The sequence below is a fragment of the Nilaparvata lugens genome, chromosome 12 (assembly GCF_014356525.2).
Source record: "Nilaparvata lugens isolate BPH chromosome 12, ASM1435652v1, whole genome shotgun sequence".
Classification (NCBI taxonomy): Eukaryota; Metazoa; Arthropoda; class Insecta; order Hemiptera; family Delphacidae; genus Nilaparvata; species Nilaparvata lugens.
In genome coordinates this window covers 23,193,719-23,214,781 of record NC_052515.1, presented here as the reverse complement: position 1 = coordinate 23,214,781, position 21,063 = coordinate 23,193,719, and the positions used below count along the sequence as shown (strand labels likewise).

The following is a 21,063-nucleotide window of genomic DNA, read 5'->3' as shown; positions in this document are numbered from 1 at the left end:
CGGTCAGTTTTTCTGTGCTTTTCGTCAGTGTCTTTCTCTCTCCTCTTCCTTTTCCGTTGTTTTCTCTTTTCTTTTTGGTAACGATACAGATCTGCAGAGCAAGAACTCGAGCTATCTCCAAATAGGGATTCCTGCACGACCAGTCACACATGAAATAAATCACAAAAAATTGTCCTTTTTGGAGAGCCTCAGAATATTTGCAATGTAGCAGTGGTGGGTAGTTTAAACAAGAAAGTTTTTAATTTTGTGTATTTCTGCTGAATTCTTGTTGGATGGTTGCAGTTATTTTTGGGAATATAAGCATGTGGTCTGCAGTTTTTATTGTTGTCATTGCACTCCTGAAAAGTATCCTTTGAACGTAGGTTGCAAGTTGCAAAGTCCGGTCTGCTTTTTAAATGGCCATTGTACTCTTACTGTATCTGTAACTGAGTTGCAACTTCTTCTCATGGGATCTCTTTATTCTCAAAATATTTATCTTCATAGAACTCCTCACTTCGTCTTTATAGTATTTTCAAATTTGTTTTTGGAAAATACGATATATTTATAAAGTTTGAGTGATAGAAGTATCTTACTCCAGTACTCCTAGTACTAATAGTTGTATTACAATTTTTTTGAAAATTTAAATAAAACTAAATTCTATACAAACCTAAATAATAAGAAAAACTGAGTGACTGATGAACAAATTTTGAGTGATGCTTTGGTCAATTGTTCTACCTTATTACTGTATTATAAAAAAAAACAATTAAAAATATCTTTGAAATCTGGCTTTGAATGTTTAATCTATAAAAATTAGAAAAAGAACAGTCACTGTGCATAAGCAGTAAAATAATGATTGTTTATTGAATAAATTTTATTAACTCATTTCAGTCACTAATTGACTCCCGCTGAGTATTCTGATTGTGTGAAAAATAAACATTATTCTTATTTTGAGGGCAACTCTTCACGAGTATTTTCAGTCCAGGTGGTGATAATGAGGGGATGAATGACAATGCCACACAAACGCTACCATTTGTGATGATTTTACACATAATCGAGCCCTTGATGATTAGCCTATAATGTTTAATCAGTCATCAATCAATTCAATATCATGAACTCAAGATTTCAGTTCCTTTTTTGCCATATCATTCTTCCTTTTTATTTTTTGTGAATTTGATTGTCATGTTGGTTTAGTAATCTAACTTTTGATCGGTAAGTATTTGTTCAAGTGGTATTCGTTTTACTTATTCTTTCATGTCACATGTTTAATTATGAATCAGGAATGTTTGTTATTTACGATATTGTTACTTGAGATTGTTCAGTGATCTGTACAATGTTGACTTTATTTGCCTTTTATCTTTCTCAATTACTTGTATTATTTTGGGGTCTATTAATTACATTTCTGTTCACAAGAGACTCATTATATTATGTAATAGATTAATAGTTATTGGATTAATAACGATCCATTTTATCTTATTACGTACTGTTTACACTTTACAATTATATTCAAAATTATTTGTTAGTGATCATTACCATCTCACTCATTTCTAACACATTGTTCATACTCCTAAAATCCTTGCTGATTCGAATTGTCGTTTCGGTATCAGTCTATCAAAGGTTGATGACGTCTTGTGGAAGTCCTCTTGCAATTCCAGTAATACTTGAATTTGTCAGAGGTCTCAGAATATATAGTTGATCCCAGGATAAATTAATTATTTTTCTGGCGGAGGTCAAGTGTGGAGCGTAACTAAGTAAAGGATGCTTTTCAATTAAGGGTTCTGTTGTCGGCTTATTTGAAAGTTTGAAGTTGTCTCTGCGGTTTTGTTCCTTTTTGATAAAAATTAGGATAAATTTATTCTCTCATTTCTGAACTGGTCAGAGTTCGCTGTTTTAATTGGATTGGAATTAGAATTGAATAAATACTAGAACACCATGCAATTATGGAGAATGGTAATCGATAGCTACTTCATTTTGACATGAGTTCAATGTTTACTACAGTATAGGCAGCCTAATGATTTAAAAATTCAATGCAAGATTCTTAAATTTGAATTGCGCAATTTGAATACTGTACAACCCTAAATAAATAGAGAGAGAATCTGATGTGCTCGAAGTGAATATTTATAATGCAATTCACAAAAAATTCATCCTATTTTATTTCAACTGGTATGCTTCACTAGAGAAAATAAACAGCATAAATTAAAGTGAAAAAGTTAGTGTTTCATGCCTGATTTTACCGTAACCAATTAATCATGCCTTGAACCGAAAACTAACACGTGTTGGAATTGGAGATTCAGAACTAATTTTTTCAAACATTTTTACTCACGATTTTTCGATATTGATTGAGAACGATTAATTTTTAAAGATAACTGAGGAGTAAATATGAACATGGATCAATAGCTTTTTCACAAAAATAGTTTGACAGTTGCGGTAAACGTAGGTCTCAACAGAATTATCGATAAAAATATCAAATGCACTATTTTATAATCGAAACTGATACATAATCATTGGTACATATACATTATATCCAACAATCATTGTAAGAAACAATTATCGACAAAATTATCAAATGCTATAATCGAAACTGATTCATATTGATCTGAAACTGATTGGTACATATATAGTCTATCCAATAATCATTGTAAGAAACTTGCAATTGTTCAGTTCATTAATTATATTGATATAATTATGAATTCAATTGAATACGATACAGACTTTTCATGTGCTTCTATATTTATTTCGAAGATTATTTTCTTGAAGATTTCCATTGTAAAAATATTTTTCTTTATTTTTTTATTGCGGATGATGCCCACATGGGATTCTTGCTTGTGCGTGGGTAATGTAAAGTGCGATGGTGAATTATGAGATGATCAAACGTCCATGCCTATTTGATGGGATTCGGCGGGATTCGAACCCGCGACCAGGTAGCACTAGCAGACTGAAGGGTGCAACGCCTTAGTCGACTCGGCTATCTAGGCTATTTAGTTTTATCATATTGTGAAAGTAGGCTTCATATTAAGAATGATTCGATCTATGATTGATTTTATCTATGAGAAGCAATTTGAATTTGATTCGAAGAGAAAACATAATATTATTCTCCATACTCATTAATACCTTTTAAATACAAAAGTGAGGCTTTCTTGAAAATAGGTGTGGTTGTAGTGTTTTTTTCAGCGAAAGTGATAATTGTTTTCTAGAGCTTCTCTGAATTTGAACGTCAATTAGACGTTGTTATTTTTTGGCATTGAAACCAATTAGGTGGAGTGAATTGAATTTGTTTTTAGGGCTTGTTTGTTTATTATTTAGATGGATGTCGGTTGGTGGGAGGCAGGGGTTGTTTTTATGGCGGGGGGGCGTAGGGGGGGGGGGTTGTTGGCTTGATAAAGTTTTATAACTTTCCTTATTGCTTTTTCCAGCTAGGGTGTGAGAGTTACTCTATTATGTAATGGTGATGGGGTAAAATGGAGTAGATGGGTTGAAGAGCTAAAACCTTTCCATCAAACTATTAAACTATTCGGACTGTGTGTAATCTTATCTAAATTTGGGAGAGGAATAGCACAAGGATACCTTATTTTTTCTCTCCCTATCTTGTACTTATTGTAAGAATCATTAAACACCATATTCTATCTTCTACAGTACTGTATATTGAAAAAATGACATGCTTGAAATGTATTATCATAGCCACCTCTAATACAAGGCCGCGGCCTACGATATTGCAACGTCGCAGTGTAGGCCTAGAATCTAATACATGATTGGTGAAAAATATTTTTTAAAATACCAGCTGATCTTTTTCACCAATCATGTATTAGATTCTAGGCCTACACTGCGACGTTGCAATATCGTAGGCCGCGGCCTTGTATTAGAGGTGGCTTTATACATACTATTCAGCCTAGAAATTTCGTGTCCTTCTTAATTTCCAACTTTTTCACTTCAGTTCATTGTTTATCATGTCAGTAATGAATGTTCAATGTATAGTCAGTAATGTCCACATAACCACGTCGTTAGCAGAAATTACAAATTCAATACAAAAGATACAGAGATAATAAGAAAAAGAAACAGAAAATAAAGCAGCTGTAATACATTTTCGTGAACTATATTTTCTTTTTCTCAATAAAATTCAACTATTGATTTCTCCATTTGTTGAAAAGATTTACCCAATTAATTCAAAACAGAACAAAACTATAATATATGGTATAGTCTTGTGCGTTGTTGTGAAGGTGATGTGGTGGAAATCTATGTAAAATGAAAACGACTAATTATTGTAAAAACCACTGATTTATCAAACCAATTTGTGATACTAGTTTTGTTTCTACCATCATTATCAATCCCTGGTAGACTGAAACCTCAAGCATTGATCAGAATATATAATAGACGATAAGTCGTCGGTCCCGACTACCTAAAAAGTAGTCGTCATCTCTCATCATCATCCCTCTTACTTATTACCTACACACAAGTCTAAGAGCTTATGTGGGCTTCACCCTCAGTATTATTATTAATATAAATATAATTTGGGCCAATCTGTTGAACGCTTTAACATTCAGCAGCAGAATATTATAGTGTGGTTGAAGTCCTAAGATTGGCCATCAGCTGTTGACCAATGAAGGTTGAGCTTGACTGTCACTGGCCGAGACTAGACACGCCCCAGATATTGTCATGGCCAATGGCAGTCGAGTTTACCTTCATTCGTCAACAGCTAATGGCCAATCGTAGGGCTCAATGTTTAAGCTCCCAGTTCACAACAGATTGATAAATAATAAGGAGTTACTTAGCTGGCTCAGCTCTGGTGACAGAGTTTTCAGGTCGCACCTGTTCAATTTCAGGGCTTCTGAAATGACCTAAAGACTGTTATTAGGCAGCCGGGGACCGACTACTCAAGATGTCCAACCGAAACACGGGAGTGGCCCGAGAAAAATATCTTGCCCGGGCCGGAATTTCAACAGATTGATGATTGTGTTTTCATTTATACTCTGTCCAAACAGGCATGCGCTCTGAAGGATTAAGCCGACCCTCCTACTACTCGCACACACACAAGCGCAGTCTCCTTTTGTGCGTGAGTAAAGGTCTGCCTACCTGTATACTACGTAGTATTCATATTATATCAATGGCGCAGGTAGGCCGGGCGTGTGTGCCTGCTCATGGGGGAGCTAGGGTCAGCTTAATATTTCAGGGCTCATGGCAGTTTGGACAGACTATAGGTTGCACAGTTCATCCAATAATTAAATTCTATACTCTGGCTCCAATCTGAGCAACATTGTACATTTTAGTATTACAGAAATACAGAACTACTCTTCGTTGATTGTAGTTTCATTCGATTACAACAGTAGAACTTCAAATATTTGGTCAACGTTGATAAGTTGAACGCAATTCATTCTAACAGCTTGTGTTGACATGAACTTGTGCCAATTTGTGGTTATATTATGTTACATCAAATAACGAAATTTTGCATGCATCGCATCATTACCAGGGCAAATAACATCCGTTCACTTGAACAAATTTTTCTATTGTAGTTTACAAACAGACTCTTGTACTTATTACAAATGTACTAGAACTTCTGTTCAATTTGGAGTCTGTTTGCAAGCCTCTAAAGTATTCTATTGATTTGAATTTTTCTCAATATGATAAAATACAAGTGAATAAATGACACAAATGCAAGTGCATAAGTAAGTATTCATATTGAAGTACAAAAATATATCCCGAAATTAGATTTATTTTTTATTTTCTTAAATTGTTAATTCAATTAATTGGGCGATATTTCTAACTATGAATATATTTACTTTATCACTCTTTAGTTTGTGCACTATTATGTTGGCAGTGACGAAATTGCTGTCAAAAAAAAACCATGAAGCACTTAGCACTTGAGTATAGTATATTCTTTTTTCAATACTCTGTAGAAAAAATTGACTAACGCAACCATCTAATCCTTTAATCTTATTTATCTAATGGAAACAACAGGTATGTTGTTTCATGTATCTCTTCTACAGAATATTTATCTTACAAATATTTAGATGGATACCTACAATATGATATTAGGTTATTATCTATTCTAATTACGGTTCACCAGTTGGAATGATGGTTGCTCCACTAACTGTTATGACTGATTAAAAAGTAACGTATTACTAAATTTCAACTGTTACCAATATCTAACAAAAAAAAAATACTAGTTCCTTTCAAAATTGTTTAGTGTAGACAAATAATCTAAGTATCTTTACCCTATGGTGTACTATGGTTTACTCTGTGGCATTATCATACTCTGAGTATCATACTCTGTTGATACTATGTGACTCCTGTCTCATTATCATTATCATGAAATAAATTTAATATTATTTTTCCTCAGTTCATTTCGATGTTTCAAATAATTCACAACTGTATCACAAATTTCCACAACCAATTAAATATACTCCCACTGTCTTAATATAGCATAATTTCGTATTTATTTAATGATATCCTCGACAAATATTATATTATATAGTGAGGTATCATTTTGAAAACTTGAATAATGTTATATTATAGAAAATATATAAAAATATTATGTAATGTTTCTGAATTCATGAATATATCCTCCACGCACCAGCCTATTTTTCATCTGGGCACGATTCTCAACAAAGAATTCAAAAAAAGGAGTAAATAGTTTCACCAAAAAACTGTGTAGTTGGCATTATTTTGACCGTAAGTTTTATAGTCCAATGACTGTTGGCTTGACAGCTCACCTTGCCAGACGCGGTTAATTTTTTGTGTACGTCAACGCACATTTTTTTTCGTAGTTGGACCAACTAAGCGGTCCGTCTATTTATAAATAGTTGGTAGCATTGTTCGGTTGCTGTGTGAAGGAGAAATGTGTTGTTTACAGCGGCAGATCACAGGCCAGGGGTTGAAAGATCGACAGAGTGTCTGACGATTCACACGTAACATGTTACGTTCATAACAACTGATAACCTTATTTACGTTGAAGTTTAAAGCTTACTTCTTACCTTATTTGAGTTCGGTCTTCTTGATTTCTGGTGACATTCACTTCATCGTGTTCTCAGTTGATCTCGAATCAGCTGGGTGAGAGGGTAATAGCATAGAGTCAGAAGGGTATCTTTACCCTCCTCATAGTCAGAGGGTGGTAAAAGCATAAGTAAAATCAAAATAAAATAAAGAAAGATAGATACCTTTAAATAGAAAGAAAGATACCTTTAAATATCTTTAAAAATCTCAGTTCGTCAAGTTCCCGTTGCTTCCGGAAAGTCCAGCATCCTATTATATTCGATTATTATTGCCTTTTAGAAGCAAACACCTAACCAACCCTTTTATCTTTGAAACATCAATAAACATAACCTTTTAGGTATTGGGGTTATATTACTATTGGCCTGCAACGCAAACTTGATGCCTTGAGATTTGACGAACTGAACAGCTCAACTTCCCACTTGTTTCAGTTTATCAAGAAATGGTCAAAATCGGCACGTGATGAACTGAGATCTTGAGGAACTAAAACCCTCCCTCGATTTCATCTCTCGAACAGAGAAACCTCATAATTGAAAAAAAAATAGTTCTTTGGCTCAGGTCTTGCAATATATCACAATTCCTATTGTATCAGTTCAGCCAATTTTAATTCAACCTGTATTTGAAAAACATTATTATCGGTTTATATTAAATATTATCGGTATTAAAATACACTAGTACTTTTCTACCTGAAACCAACAGAATTTTCAATATGATCGTACTTTTAGAGGGTGGAAACTCTCTACTTTCGGTGTAGTTCTACATTTCTATCAACTTTTCCAAATTCAAAATACTTTTGATTGTAAAAATCGTGGATTTGAATCATGAACTTATAGATTGAGTCTTTCCTTTTTTTGATGATGTATTTTGCATCTGCTACATTCAAGCAAAGAAGATACTGATTTTTTTATAAACATCTTTCCATAAATTTAATGGAATGTACATTATTTGATGTAATGAAATGATTCAATAATATTTTCCGCTAGAGATTCTGGTACTAGTATTTCTGGGACCTGTACTCTGTAGCTAGTCTGCGGACAATCTGTGGTTTTGGCGCAGACCCTCTGAAGAATATTTTCCTCTGCCAACAATTTTGTCGCCCTGGTCTGAAATTTATTTGTCATTGACGTTTTCACTCTTGCACTGGTCAATATTAGACACAATATATATAGATCAATTGAATGCACTTTTCTGTCGTATCATATAGATATAATAAAGGCTGTGATGTTATAAATGTGTCGGAATGTGTGTCAGACCTGATTGGCACATAAGGGTTGACACGTTTTTCAAATGCCTCTTCTTCTTTGTCCCCTCTTTCTTTTTCATTCTCTCATTCCAACTTTTCTATTTCGTTTCTCAAATGAAAATGAAAGATATCGTACGCAGTAATTAGTCTCATTGAAAGGCTTTCACTCCCATCTTAATTTTTCTCTTGTTTTGTTCCTTATTTCAATTTCATATTTGGAATGATTATTAAAGGACATCACCTTTCAGCATCAATATAAAAGTAACACATACTTTTAAATAATGTATAGTTTTCTGTTGTTAAATACTTCATTTATGTCCTCCAATTGCAATTCCAGAAAAAAATGATAAATGAGAAAATAAAAATTTTCTGTGTTGTTGTGAATGTAATTTTGTGTGGTAGATATCAATCAATTATTATAAGTGATGATTTAGTGAAGTATTCCTATTTTATTGGGTTTTCAACGTTTCTAAATTCTAAATTCCTAGTTTATAAATATTTTGGACTCTAAATTGAACAAAAATCATGAAGTATAAACATAACCTATTTTTGGACAATTTCTATCTAAATTTGGGAAAGGAACAGATTTGGGCTTTAAGCCTGTTGTTCCTTCTCCAATCATTCATAGTTGACAATGATATTGTATGTATCAATTTATAATTAAATAAATATTTAATTAAAGCGACTAATCTTTGTCAAACCACTGATTCGTTGAAACAATTTGAGATACTAGATTCGGTTGTCACACATTATCAATAAAGCTGAAGCATTGAGCAGCAAAATATATAGAAGCCCTAAGATTGGCCAGTAGCTTTTGACTAATCAAAGTTGAGCTCTACTGTCATTGGACGAGACTAGACCATATTTTTGGAATACTTGGGCGTGTCTAGTCCCGATCAATGACAGTAGAGATCAACTTTGATTAGTCAACAAAAAGTTACTTACCAATTCTAGGCTTCCACATATTTTGCTGCTCAATTCTTAAGCTTTATCGATAATGGTGTAAGAACCGAATCTGGTATCTCGAATTGATGGTTTCGACAACATCAAGTAGTTTTTTTTCTCAAAATAATAATTTTCTACTCAAGGAGAATAATTTATGTTTCTATCAGTAAGTTTATTGTGAGTAAATCCTAATTGTTGAGTTTATTTATAAACGCTGCAACTCAGTAACACTGAACTCAAGTTAGCAATTACTTAACTCTACTTACATATACTTTAATCAAGAATTAATCAACACCTGATTATTAACTTAACTTGACAGTTAGATACTCAAGTTGACAAAACTGTACAAAAGTAAAACGCAAGTGAACTTTTAGAGAACATAATTTTTCAAAGCAGTTAACGTAACAAATCAACTAATACTTCGATAAGGCTAATGAGGTGGAGCATCATTCTCTAATACTCTGAACGAAAATTGTTTATAAAAAATTGGGTATTGTAAGTGGCCCATGGGTCAAGGCAAAGTAGCGATGTCTTTTTATCGTCATAACTGTTCTTTTTGTTGATTATTTGTGTCATAGAGCGGCATGTGTACGATAAGTTATAGATTTATTTAGTGAGTTGAAGAGCCAACTTGTTCTGATGACATATTGGTGCAGTATTGTATATTTATTACTTGATGCATTACATAATAATTGCTTAGCGAAAGTTTGCTACAAAAAATCCATTATGTTGATAAAATTCAGTACTTTGTTTGGAATACGTGCATGCAGTAATCCACAAGTGGGAATGTAGGGAATATTTTCTGTACTAGGGAAGTTTTTCTCTGCAATTGAGACATGAGTCCTTTCCAGTCCTCAGATTTTGCCATTTGTATTTTGAAAAATAATTCAATATTTAGTTCAAGAATGTAAAATTAAATTACGTATTAATAAATATTAATATGTTTAGAAAACTGTAGTTCAGATCGGTAAACGATAATATATAATTGTTTCATTTCTATATTCATATTAATATAATAAACAACTTCGCAAGTTCGAATTTTGAAAAAGAGAGCATAGCATTTTCGTACATCCCCTACATAAACAAATTTACATACCCAAATATCGGTTTGCTAGAGATGAGAAGAATCATGTACTCATAGTCCTGTACTCATATAGTGAGGTCCATGTTATAATGGCAGAGTTCGATTAGCAATTGTATTGCTAACCTTGTCTATCATTCAACAAAGCGGATAGCGCTATCTCTTTCTCGCTTTGCTCTGTTGCCAGATCGTCTTTTAACAACGTAGAATTAATAATTAACAAAATATTTCATCTCAATTATTATGAAATTATTGAAAAATATAATTTCTTGCTTAATAAAATATAATTGATTGACCGAGCGAAGTGAGGTCTAAGATTCAAGTCGACGGTTTGGCATTTCTCTTAATGTTAAAATGTTCGAATGTTTAAATGTTTATATGTTGCGCATTTACGGCGAAACGCGGTAATAGATTTTCATGAAATTTGACAGGTATGTTCCTTTTTAAATTGCGCGTCGACGTATATACAAGGTTTTTGGAAATTTTGCATTTCAAGGATAATATAAAAGGAAAAAGGAGCCTCCTTCTTACGCCAATATTAGAGTAAAAATCAGACTATAGAATTATTCATCATAAATCAGCTGACAAGTGATTACACAGATGTGTGGAGAAGCCAGTAATATTGCTGATTTCCATAAGGTCTATAGTTTCAATCAGGTACTTGTGGATGAGAATACTGCGTGAGGTCTACTGTTCACAGAACTACTAGTATTACATCAATAGACCTGTATCAGCTACCGTCTATAGAAGGCATTGACAAGACAGAGGATCGGCAACGTTTTTCTTCTATCTTTCTCCACTGCCATTATAACGTGGACCTCACTATAGAAAATTTGGGACACCAATTGCTCTGTGTCACGTATTTAGTTTTAGCCTTCTCTGAAAGTTCACGGGCAATGAACTCACAATAGCTACTTTTTCACTTTCAATGAGAAATTTCTACTAGGATATTGTGGAAGGATGACTACAATTATTGCATTTACTAGTAGGTGAAGGACACATATGTACTGTGAATGAATGAGTGAGTAAGGAATAGAGCGAGTAAGGGGAGGAGTGAGAACTAGCTCCTACCTCCTACCGCTGGAGCATTGAACTCTCAAACAAGTATAATTATTGTTATATTTTAATGAATAATTCATTAATGTGAAACTAGTGTACGGTAAAATCAATACCCACTATCTGAGAAATCAGCAGTGCTTCAATGGGTGTTTTCTGAGTTATGCAACTACGAACTTGCCACTTGCAATTTGCAACTTGGTTATTCCTCTTACCATTCTTGCTTTTTGAGGCATACTAGAATAATGGGCAGTTTTCTCTACGAGTACTGTTGTATGAAGTTGATGATGGGAAAAGTAGTGGCTTGGTAGTTTCTTTGAATTTTCAACTTATTATATTTCTTGTCGTGAAAATATTGATATTCATGTATGCTCCTTTATTTATTTTACAAAGTTATCGATTCATAAGTAAAAATAGAAATTGAATGAAAAAGACTAAGAAATTGTCAAAAAACAGAGTTTATCAGAGATTGACAATGGTGTAACAACCAAAACCGGTCTTTCTAAGTATCAATAAATCTGTGGTTTTTGACAATTTCTTAGCCTTTTCCATTTAATATGAATAATTACCACAATATCAACTTCTCAACCACACAAAAAGGGAAAAATATAAATCTAAGTACCCTTTTTAAAATTATTTAGTCGCAACATGTTTCGGCTGTATGATGTCATTATCAATAATTTTAAAAAGGGTACTTAGTTTTCTATTTTTATTTATATACAAGTAGGGTAGCCCTAAAAAAAGAAAGACAATATTATTGATTCATTTACAACTTATTTGGTAAGTTATTTCCATTCATTGTTTATTTGGTTATTTTCATTGTTTATATGAGATTTGTTACAACATTAATTCAAGGAACTTAAACTTTGAAATTTTGGCCGTGTTTCAATTTGGAAAAGTAGTAATCTTCATAAACAGATCAAAGTTACCCTAATTTTGTAATCAATATGACCCAGTTCGAAAAAGAGTATTTATTTAATGTCCTTGTACATGAAGTACTGTAATTCCCTTTGATAATTGGAAATGATCATATTGTATCCTGAATTCATAGTGTTTTCCTCCCAATTTCATTTAAATCTACAAGAATTAGCTTGCGGGCCTATTTTATGAAAATTTCAACCTGGAATACAGAAGAATTTGTCCACACACGAGATTCATAATAGTATTTTACGTCACATGGACAGGAAGGGGCAATTTCAATCGAGGCGTTAGCCGAGACTAGACTTTTTTGAGCCCTGCAAGAGACATTTACGTTCAATTAGCAATTAACGTACACTATTTTTTTGTCATGATAATGACAAAATGACCAGCGCTCCAGGTGGAAGTTTTGTTCTACAATCACAAATCCTGATTCGGAATTTGTAAACTAGATTATGTTTATAGAATACATGTAGTAACTCCAGCACAATCAGGTAATGTTTCCTATTCCCCAATTATTCATTAGATTATCATCACAAAAAAGTAGTGTACCTACGTTACTTGGACGTGAATGTCTCTTGCAGGGCTCGAATGAAATTCTAGGCTAATGCCTCAACTAAAAACATCATTCTTGCTTTGCAAACGGACCCTTCCCGACCATGTGACGTAAAATACTGTTCAAGTATGTCTTATCATTGAGATATTGACGTCTAATGTTTGAGCTGAAGCTTCCACATTTTCCCTATCAAGTCAGCACAATTGAAAAAAAAACAAATTTATGATTCAGCCTTATTTTGACGAGTAGTTCAATGAAAATCATCATTATTGATTTTTCTAAAAATCTACATTAAAAACAAAATAAAGACTTCTTAATTTTCACGATACAGGTTTCATTATTCCAAGGACAACACAGAGAGAGATATGCGATCTATGGGTTTCATAAGTATCTTAGGGAGCGATCCATGAGATCGCTTTCCAAGATATAGATATAAATACGAAAACAGGTAATCTTAAAGGTTCGCAGATCTCTCTATTTATGTGGCCGGGCCATAATGTGAAGAAATCACGTCGAATCCCAAACTATTCAGAACGATATAAGAATTATAGAATACAAAAATATGAATAACACAACAGGAACTAGTTATTCCAGAAAATAGCTCTTTCCATTTTTAACCTTAAACATTATTTGGCAAAATTTCAGATTTGCCCTTTGTCGAGAAGTGGGTGAATGAGTGATGAATGATTGATTTTCATTTGCAGTAGAGAAGATGAACAAAGCAGTCCTCATGGAATGCCTCTTTTTGTTCAAACATCAATTATTACGTTGACTCCGTCTGCATAATATAGGGTTGCGTCGATGGCTAATCTATTATAAAGAATGTCATTACTTTTTATCGCTGATAACAATATGAAGGCATTCTACCTGTCATCACAGCCCATCTGTCCTACTCTATTATTAAATTAAAAATAGTCGTTGTTTCTCTCGCTCAATGATCAATTGCGGGCTGTGCTTTGTAATTTGTAGTATACGTTGCTATTATCAGTGAGAGCAGCTTCTCCCGGTTATAAAACTTTTACCTCGACTCTTGTCGTGGTAGTCAATGCAAGTATTCCTTTTTATAATATTTCTATGTTGTCTAGTCTAGAGCTAGAGACCTGTTAATTTCATTCAGATATCCTCCAGCAATTGATATTTCTATGTGAATCGAGCTACATCGATTTACTGAATTCTGTCTCACAAATGGATTGATTAAATATAGCATCTAGAGATATGTTTTTAAAGAATCTCTTGAATCTTGAAAAAATATCATTACCCACTGTAATACTGAATGTTTTTTATTTTTTTATTAAATTCATCTTCATGATTTATCCAATAATATGATATTGTAATTCGGAGAAACAGTTCTGGGTTGAACTTAATGTTTCAACATTTTGAACTTGCCGTTTCCTAGCATTAAATTGCATTGATTAAAGCAACCATGAATAAAAATTAACTCAATTCAAATAATTGCAAGAAGTCGCGGTCTAAAAGAAAATGTAAAATTAAGTAGGAACCTTATTTGTCATTTGTCATTAATAAGATGAATATCTGTCAATAAAATTCATTTCTACGATATTTTTAGCTAAAAATGAATGTATAAAATCAGTGTCTCTCGCAGGTTTACATCGCCCTTGTGAATAATTTATATTAAGTTTCAAAACTGGAATATATTGAAGACAATGGAATGAAATTGATTCTGTTTGAAGTACGAGTATTTGTAGTAATTCTCGTATTTATTGGAATAAAAGTCGGCCCTGAAACTAAATCAGCCTTCTCAATAGTTCTCTAGTATCTTTTCAGAGATAGAGAACCACCACATCTCAGAAATAATTATCACATTTCAGAGAGAATTATTACATCTCAGAGTGAAAACAAATCCGATGTGGTGGAAAATTACTTTCCGTCTTTACAAATTTGCTTTTAATCTGAGTTGGTTTTATGTGGGTCTCCAATTAAGCATCATTTGTGCATGTCAAACCTTGTTTGGTTATTGGCGCTAGAGCTCATATTGTGAGAGCATTTAGAGGTGCTTGTGTGGTGTGTGTGTGTGTGAGAGAGTGTTTTGCTAGCTTATTTTTAAACGTAGCCTATAGCCAGCCCCTCTCAGCATTGCTAGCATGCTACTGTTCTGATAAACAAACTCATACGACCTAGACTAGTTAGTAGACATCCTTCTTTCATAAGAGTTAATCTACGTCTCAGTTAGTAGTGCGGTTTTGTGTGTTCATTAAGTATATACTCATTCATATTCAGTACTCAAAGTAAGTCGCTGCTATTCTCTGATATATTGACTTCGAGTTTTTTACTCTGATAAGTGTGAATGAAATCTAAATGTGGAGTAAATTTGATGAGTAATATTGTCTTAAGTGATAGTGATAGCTGATGTAGTAAAAAATAATTATTGTTTATTTGATACGATATTGTGATTGATAAATAATTCACGTCAATAACTTTAACAATGAATACTCTTTTCCTACTTTAATTCGTAATAGTTTTGTGAATTACGTTTTATATGATAAGCCATTGATGTTTTGATTTAGTAGTGGACAATATTTCCTTCAATGTGTTCATGTACTGGGCTTTGATAATTATATTTATTGTTGTGATTATTAATGAATTGTAAAATATTGATTTCCTACTCCCCTAATTAATTAATAGTAGCTTGTTACAAACGTTTGCGATCTAGACTGATTAGTACTCACTCTGAAGGTAGTTTGTGGGTATATTGTCATTGATGGATAACACTATTATTTATCACAGGGCACACGTTTGTGATAAATTTTAGTGTTATTATTTTGATGAGTTGTGGTTGGGAGTAATGATTATTTTAATTTCCAAAGTCAGCACTTTAATAATGCTTTTACTATTTCTCTGATAATTTTATAAAACTTTATATCATGTGATTAATAGATGTTGTATGTTATTAATTTTACAGTGGGTTCTCTTTTCTGATTTGATTGTTCTGTTACTTTGATTAGTGAAACGTGTAATACATTTTTACCTATTTTTGTACATTATGAAATCTTTACAGTTAGCCTAATTATTTTTGATGTTCCAAATCTTACCTTTTTTAGGCGAACCCAGTTTATTGCTGATGTCTCATTTTGATCATAAAGTCGTGACTGTTTTTTACTAGTAACCCTTTATCACTTCTTGTGATCATATTTTGGTACAAACCGCATTGAATTTGGAACAATCCAGTTTAACGTTTACAGTGACTGTCATTAGTTATTTCAGAAGCCTTCAAATTTATACTATTCATATTGATTACTATAAATTGTCATTTGAATATCAATATTCCAGACTTTTTTCTAGTAATAAATTAGTGATCAGTTTCAGTAATGGATTATGTTGCATGTTGCAGATGAATGTTGCATCTTCCAAGATGTAGAACAGACAAGTCATATGAAACATGCTTTGTAGGTGGTGTCAATTTATTAAACAAGCTTAAACAAGCTTCCTGCTGGAGCCAAGAATGTTTCTAATAAAGCTTTAAAAATGAAATTATTTAGTAGAAAGGCCCTATTACTCTATAGAAGAATTTTCCCAACTGTGATATAACATTTTAGTTTATATTGTAGCCTACCTGCCCAAATTGATTTGAATTTATGTATTTTTATATTTATATTTATAAAATTTTTACTCTGTACTTGACAATTTCTGTGTAAATTTATGTTTGACAAGATCTTATTTATATTCATGTATATGAATCTATGGATCAAATAAATGAATTATTATTATAATTTTAATTCATTGTCATTTCCATGATTTTTTTTTTAACTTCGTTATCCATGAAACTAAAGTTTTGGTTTCTTCATTTTCAGAAAATGGCGCTCCTAATGCTCCTATTGTTGTCAAAGCAACTCGTGATAGGAAAAGGATAAATCAAAAGGTGAGATTAGTTTTATTCGTCTTTATTAGCAATGCTTTTTCGAATTTGAAACATCATTTTTAGTACAGTACATTTGGACAAAATGTCAATGTAATTTTGCACATTTATTAACATTGGGATTAATTTATTAAATTGAGAGTATGAGAAGTATTAAGTAAAATTACAATACAAATTAGGCCTAATCTGATAATACAACACAAAGATTCAACTGATATCTACTTAGAACTGCTTCACTCTCAAATTTAAAACTAAATAGTTCAGAAGAAGTATTACTGTATGCTCAAAATTTATTTTTAAAATTATTCATTTTAAAAAAATACTATGATATAAATGAAAATATAAATCTGAGTAAACTGAAGGGTACTCAGATTTATATTTTTATTCATATTCAAAAGTAGCCCTAAGGAAAAAAGACAAATACTATGATATTTGGAAAATATAACTCAATGATCTGTGCTCTGATCAAGAAATGTGATTTTCCACTGACAAAAGATCGAATCAACGAATAACATTCTTTTATGTATTAGGAATCTGTTATCTTTGAAAACCAGTTTTTGATAGAAATGTGGCGTCCTTGAGTTGAGATGCACAGGATGATTTACATTTTGTATCGGCTTCATTTCTAAATAATGGCTGTTACAAAATCTATTCTAGATCGTTGTGTGTTTCAGTTTTGTTTTGGCGATGCATTGAGTCATTCCTCGATGGAAAGTTTTGAAGGCTTAATTATCGGTAATCCCATGTGGACAGTCGAGTAGATAAATTCCAGTTTTCTGATGTCAAAATCAACTCGAATCTGGCGTTTGCTATGCAAATGTTATACTAACATATTCAGTCAAATCCAATTAATCAATTGTAAAAAATATATAGTTTTGCTAATTTTCAATAGTATGTGTCCTGTAGGATGTGGTGGTACGGTACCTCTTGAATAAAAATAGAAATTATTGGTTAAAACTAAGAATTGGACGATTATATTGATATTTGAGAATCATATAAGTTTCGAACTCGCTTATAGCAATAGCTGAAACCAATTTATTTATTTATTATTTTACAAAGGCGACTTTCTAGAAGTATTTTAAGCCTAGGTGATGATGATGATGATGATGATGATGATGATGATGATGATGATCTTCTCTTCGAATGTCAGATGTTTCTATTTTCTTCTCAGTGGAACCATTTGAGGTACTCTGAAGTACTCTGACGATCATCAGAACAATTCCTCCTACTAGACAAGATCACTCTATTCTCGCTGATCTACATTTTCTAGCTACTTCTCAAATGGTTCCACTGAGAAGAAAATAGAAACATCTGACATTCGAAGAGAAGAGTATATTATTGTTCTTGTAGCTGGTTGCTAGGCTACCTAAGGATCCTTGTCTAAAAACTTTTCTAATAATCCTAGTAAGGATTAAAAATTTCCTAGTAAGGAAAGTATTGCTTTGCGAAAAAAATTAAGGTACCCCAATTTCTAAATTTCTATACGTTTCAAGGTTCCCTGAGTCCAAAAAACTGGTTTTTGGGTATTGGTCTGTATGTATGTGTGTGTGTGTGTGTGTGTGTGTGTGTGTGTGTGTGTGTGTGTGTGTATGAGTGTATGTGCGTCTGTGTACACGATATCTCATCTCCCAATTAACGGAATGACATGAAATTTTGAACTTGAGGTCCTTACACTATATGGATCCGACACGAACAATTTCGATCAAATGCAATCCAAGATGGCGGCTAAAATGGCGAAAATGTTGTCAAAAACAGGGTTTTTCGCGATTTTCTCGAAAACGGCTCCAACGATTTTGATCAAATTCATACCTAAAATAGTCATCGATAAGCTCTATCAACTGCCATAAGTCCCATATCTGTGAAAATTTCAGGAGCTCCGCCCCATCAATGCAGATAGATTCCCAATTATCAGGCTTCAGATACAATTGAAACAAAAAAAATCAAGTGGAGTAGATTGAGCATGAAAATCTCTACAATTTATGTTCAGTAACATTTTCACCTAAAATTGAAAATAAGCTTTAAATTCGAGAAAATGTGATTATTCAATTGCAAATTATTGTTGATTCTATTAAATCATTCACTATGAAGAGATAGCAGACCTCATGTGTGTCTCCAGCGTTATTGCCCTGTCACCAGCTGGCTCAAATCTTTGAATAGTAGACTTGAATAATAGATGCTTGGGAACACTAGCGTCAGGTGATCAATTTTCATAACGGCAAGGAAAGTTGTGTGAGTGCGCCACACCAGATTTTTGGTTATTATAATCAGATCAGTACACATTTTTCTTTACGTAATTTATCAGCATTGTGAAGTACTGAGAATCCTCTCATTTTCAAACTGTATGCTATTCTTCACTAACTGAAAATAAATTAGTCTTGAAAGCTTTTCATCAAGGGATGAGTCAAAACTATCGTATTTTAATTGTTTTCTTTACTGTATACTTCATCTCTTCAGCTTATGTAAAACAACTTGGGTCGCATTTAAAAACTATTTTGAGTACGTTTGTAGACAAGCACACTTTTTTAGTATATTTTACTTTTGTCTTGTGCAAAAGTACAAACATTTTAAATACCTTGATTTTTGTGTTTCATTATTATGTTTTGAAGAAACATATTCAAAGTACTGTTTCATTGAATTGAAAAAAAATCTATTTCATTGAATTTAAAAAGCAGTCGTTAGGTCATGTCAGAGGCCCTGAAATTGATCAGTTGCAACCTGAAAACTCTGACACCAGACCTGAGCCAGCCAGGTCGCTCGATATTATTATTATTATCGAATTGAAATTAATTTGCCAAAAAATTTCATTTTGCAACAACATTCACTTGTACAAGAGATTTTATAAGAATGTATACAACGCAAAATTATCAATGGAAATTGAGTTGAAACGCGTAATTCTTTTCAAAATAATACTAACTAAAATATCTGAGAATAATAAATGAATAGAAGTAGTTGATGTGTGGTAGAACTAGTTTACATGTAGGTGATTGCGCAGTACTTGTGCTATGAATCACACACACATGACATATGTAAACTCGACATAATGGTTGCTAATGTCAATGACTCTGTCCTGTTTTGTATTCAACAGAGCTGCTCGTTTAATAATTTGATATTATTCCCTCACCGTACACTGACAGGTATCAAATTGTTGTTGCATTCTACCACCTCTCACGTCTAGTACATGCAATAAACATTGCGAATTCTGTACCTTTTTTGTGTTTTGTCTGAAACTTCCCTAATTTTTCATTTGTATTATTTTCCTGTGAATTGATATTATGTATAATTTATTTGTTGATTTAGTCCGTGAAGAATATCTATACCTTATACGTACAATGAAGAATATAGTATTGAAGAGTGTATATAGTAAGAGTGTATAGTAAGTATATAGTAAGAGTGGAGTATTTTATTCATTATTAATCTTTTTATACATACAGTACTTTATTCATATAATCACATACTTGAGGGCACTATGAATTAGATACAGAACTAATGTTAGGGCCAAGCCATGCGAGGCGGTTCGGCTTTCAGTCGAGTCGGCAGGCTAGGAAGCTCTCCGATTGGTTGATTGGGTTGGCGTTCGGAAATCAGCTGATTCGGGAAGCTGGCTGATCGAGAATCAGCCAATCGTAGAGTTTCCTGCTCTGCTGACTCGTCTGAAAAACCTTGCTTGGCCTGGCCCTATACATTTCTTACAGTATTAACACGCATTTGCAAGAATAGTAGCCTACTTTTGAAATACAATTTGATGGAAAATTACAGTTAAAATTATATAACATTCAAAACAGAAAATACAATTCATTCTTCAAATCAGATACCAATATAATGTATTACTGAAGTGATATAGTGGATAGTTTAACCATAAAAAACAGAGATACATTTCTCAGAGTTTGAGGTATCAAAGATGTTTTGTTTGCTTATTGTTTTTGATCAATGACATATTATATTTGCTTATTTAATTATCTAATTTAGAATGTACTGATTGTGAAATCAAGTTTAGAGGATGATACGATTATACGAGATAATAATAAATTATTCCTCTTTTTGGTTTTGCATAAGTTTGAAAACTTAATATAATATTTACATAATATTTTCTTTGTAAAAATCTCAATAACATTTTTGAAATTGTTTCCAGGCTAGTGACTTTACGGATACTGAAGATTGGCCCACCCTTGGAACAGCAGTGCATGCGCGCGAAGTAAGTGAAGATTTCATATTTTTTCATAAAACTAAAATTGTACATACATCATATATCAATTTTATATCATAGATTACATTTATGATAGATAATTCAACGAAAATACTTGTGGTGCTTCCAATCAAGGCAAAGGGGGTTCAGGCTACTTTTAAATCTGAAGCGAATCCGCGGTCCGAAATGGATTGGACAGGTGAAAACAAGCCCTACCCCTTTAGGGTTGCCAATAACTCCGAATTGTCGG

General features: G+C 32.8%; 1 protein-coding gene across 1 annotated transcript in view; it reads left to right on the top strand.

Annotated features, from left to right (window-relative positions):
- LOC120353934 (la-related protein 1-like) overlaps positions 1-21,063 on the top strand; it is a 48,934-nt gene that overhangs the window by 25,311 nt on the left and 2,560 nt on the right. Inside the window, exons 2-3 of the mRNA XM_039439489.1 lie at positions 16,566-16,633; positions 20,760-20,822. Coding sequence (XP_039295423.1) covers positions 16,566-16,633; positions 20,760-20,822 — 131 coding nt within the window. The remainder of the gene's footprint in view (positions 1-16,565; positions 16,634-20,759; positions 20,823-21,063) is intronic.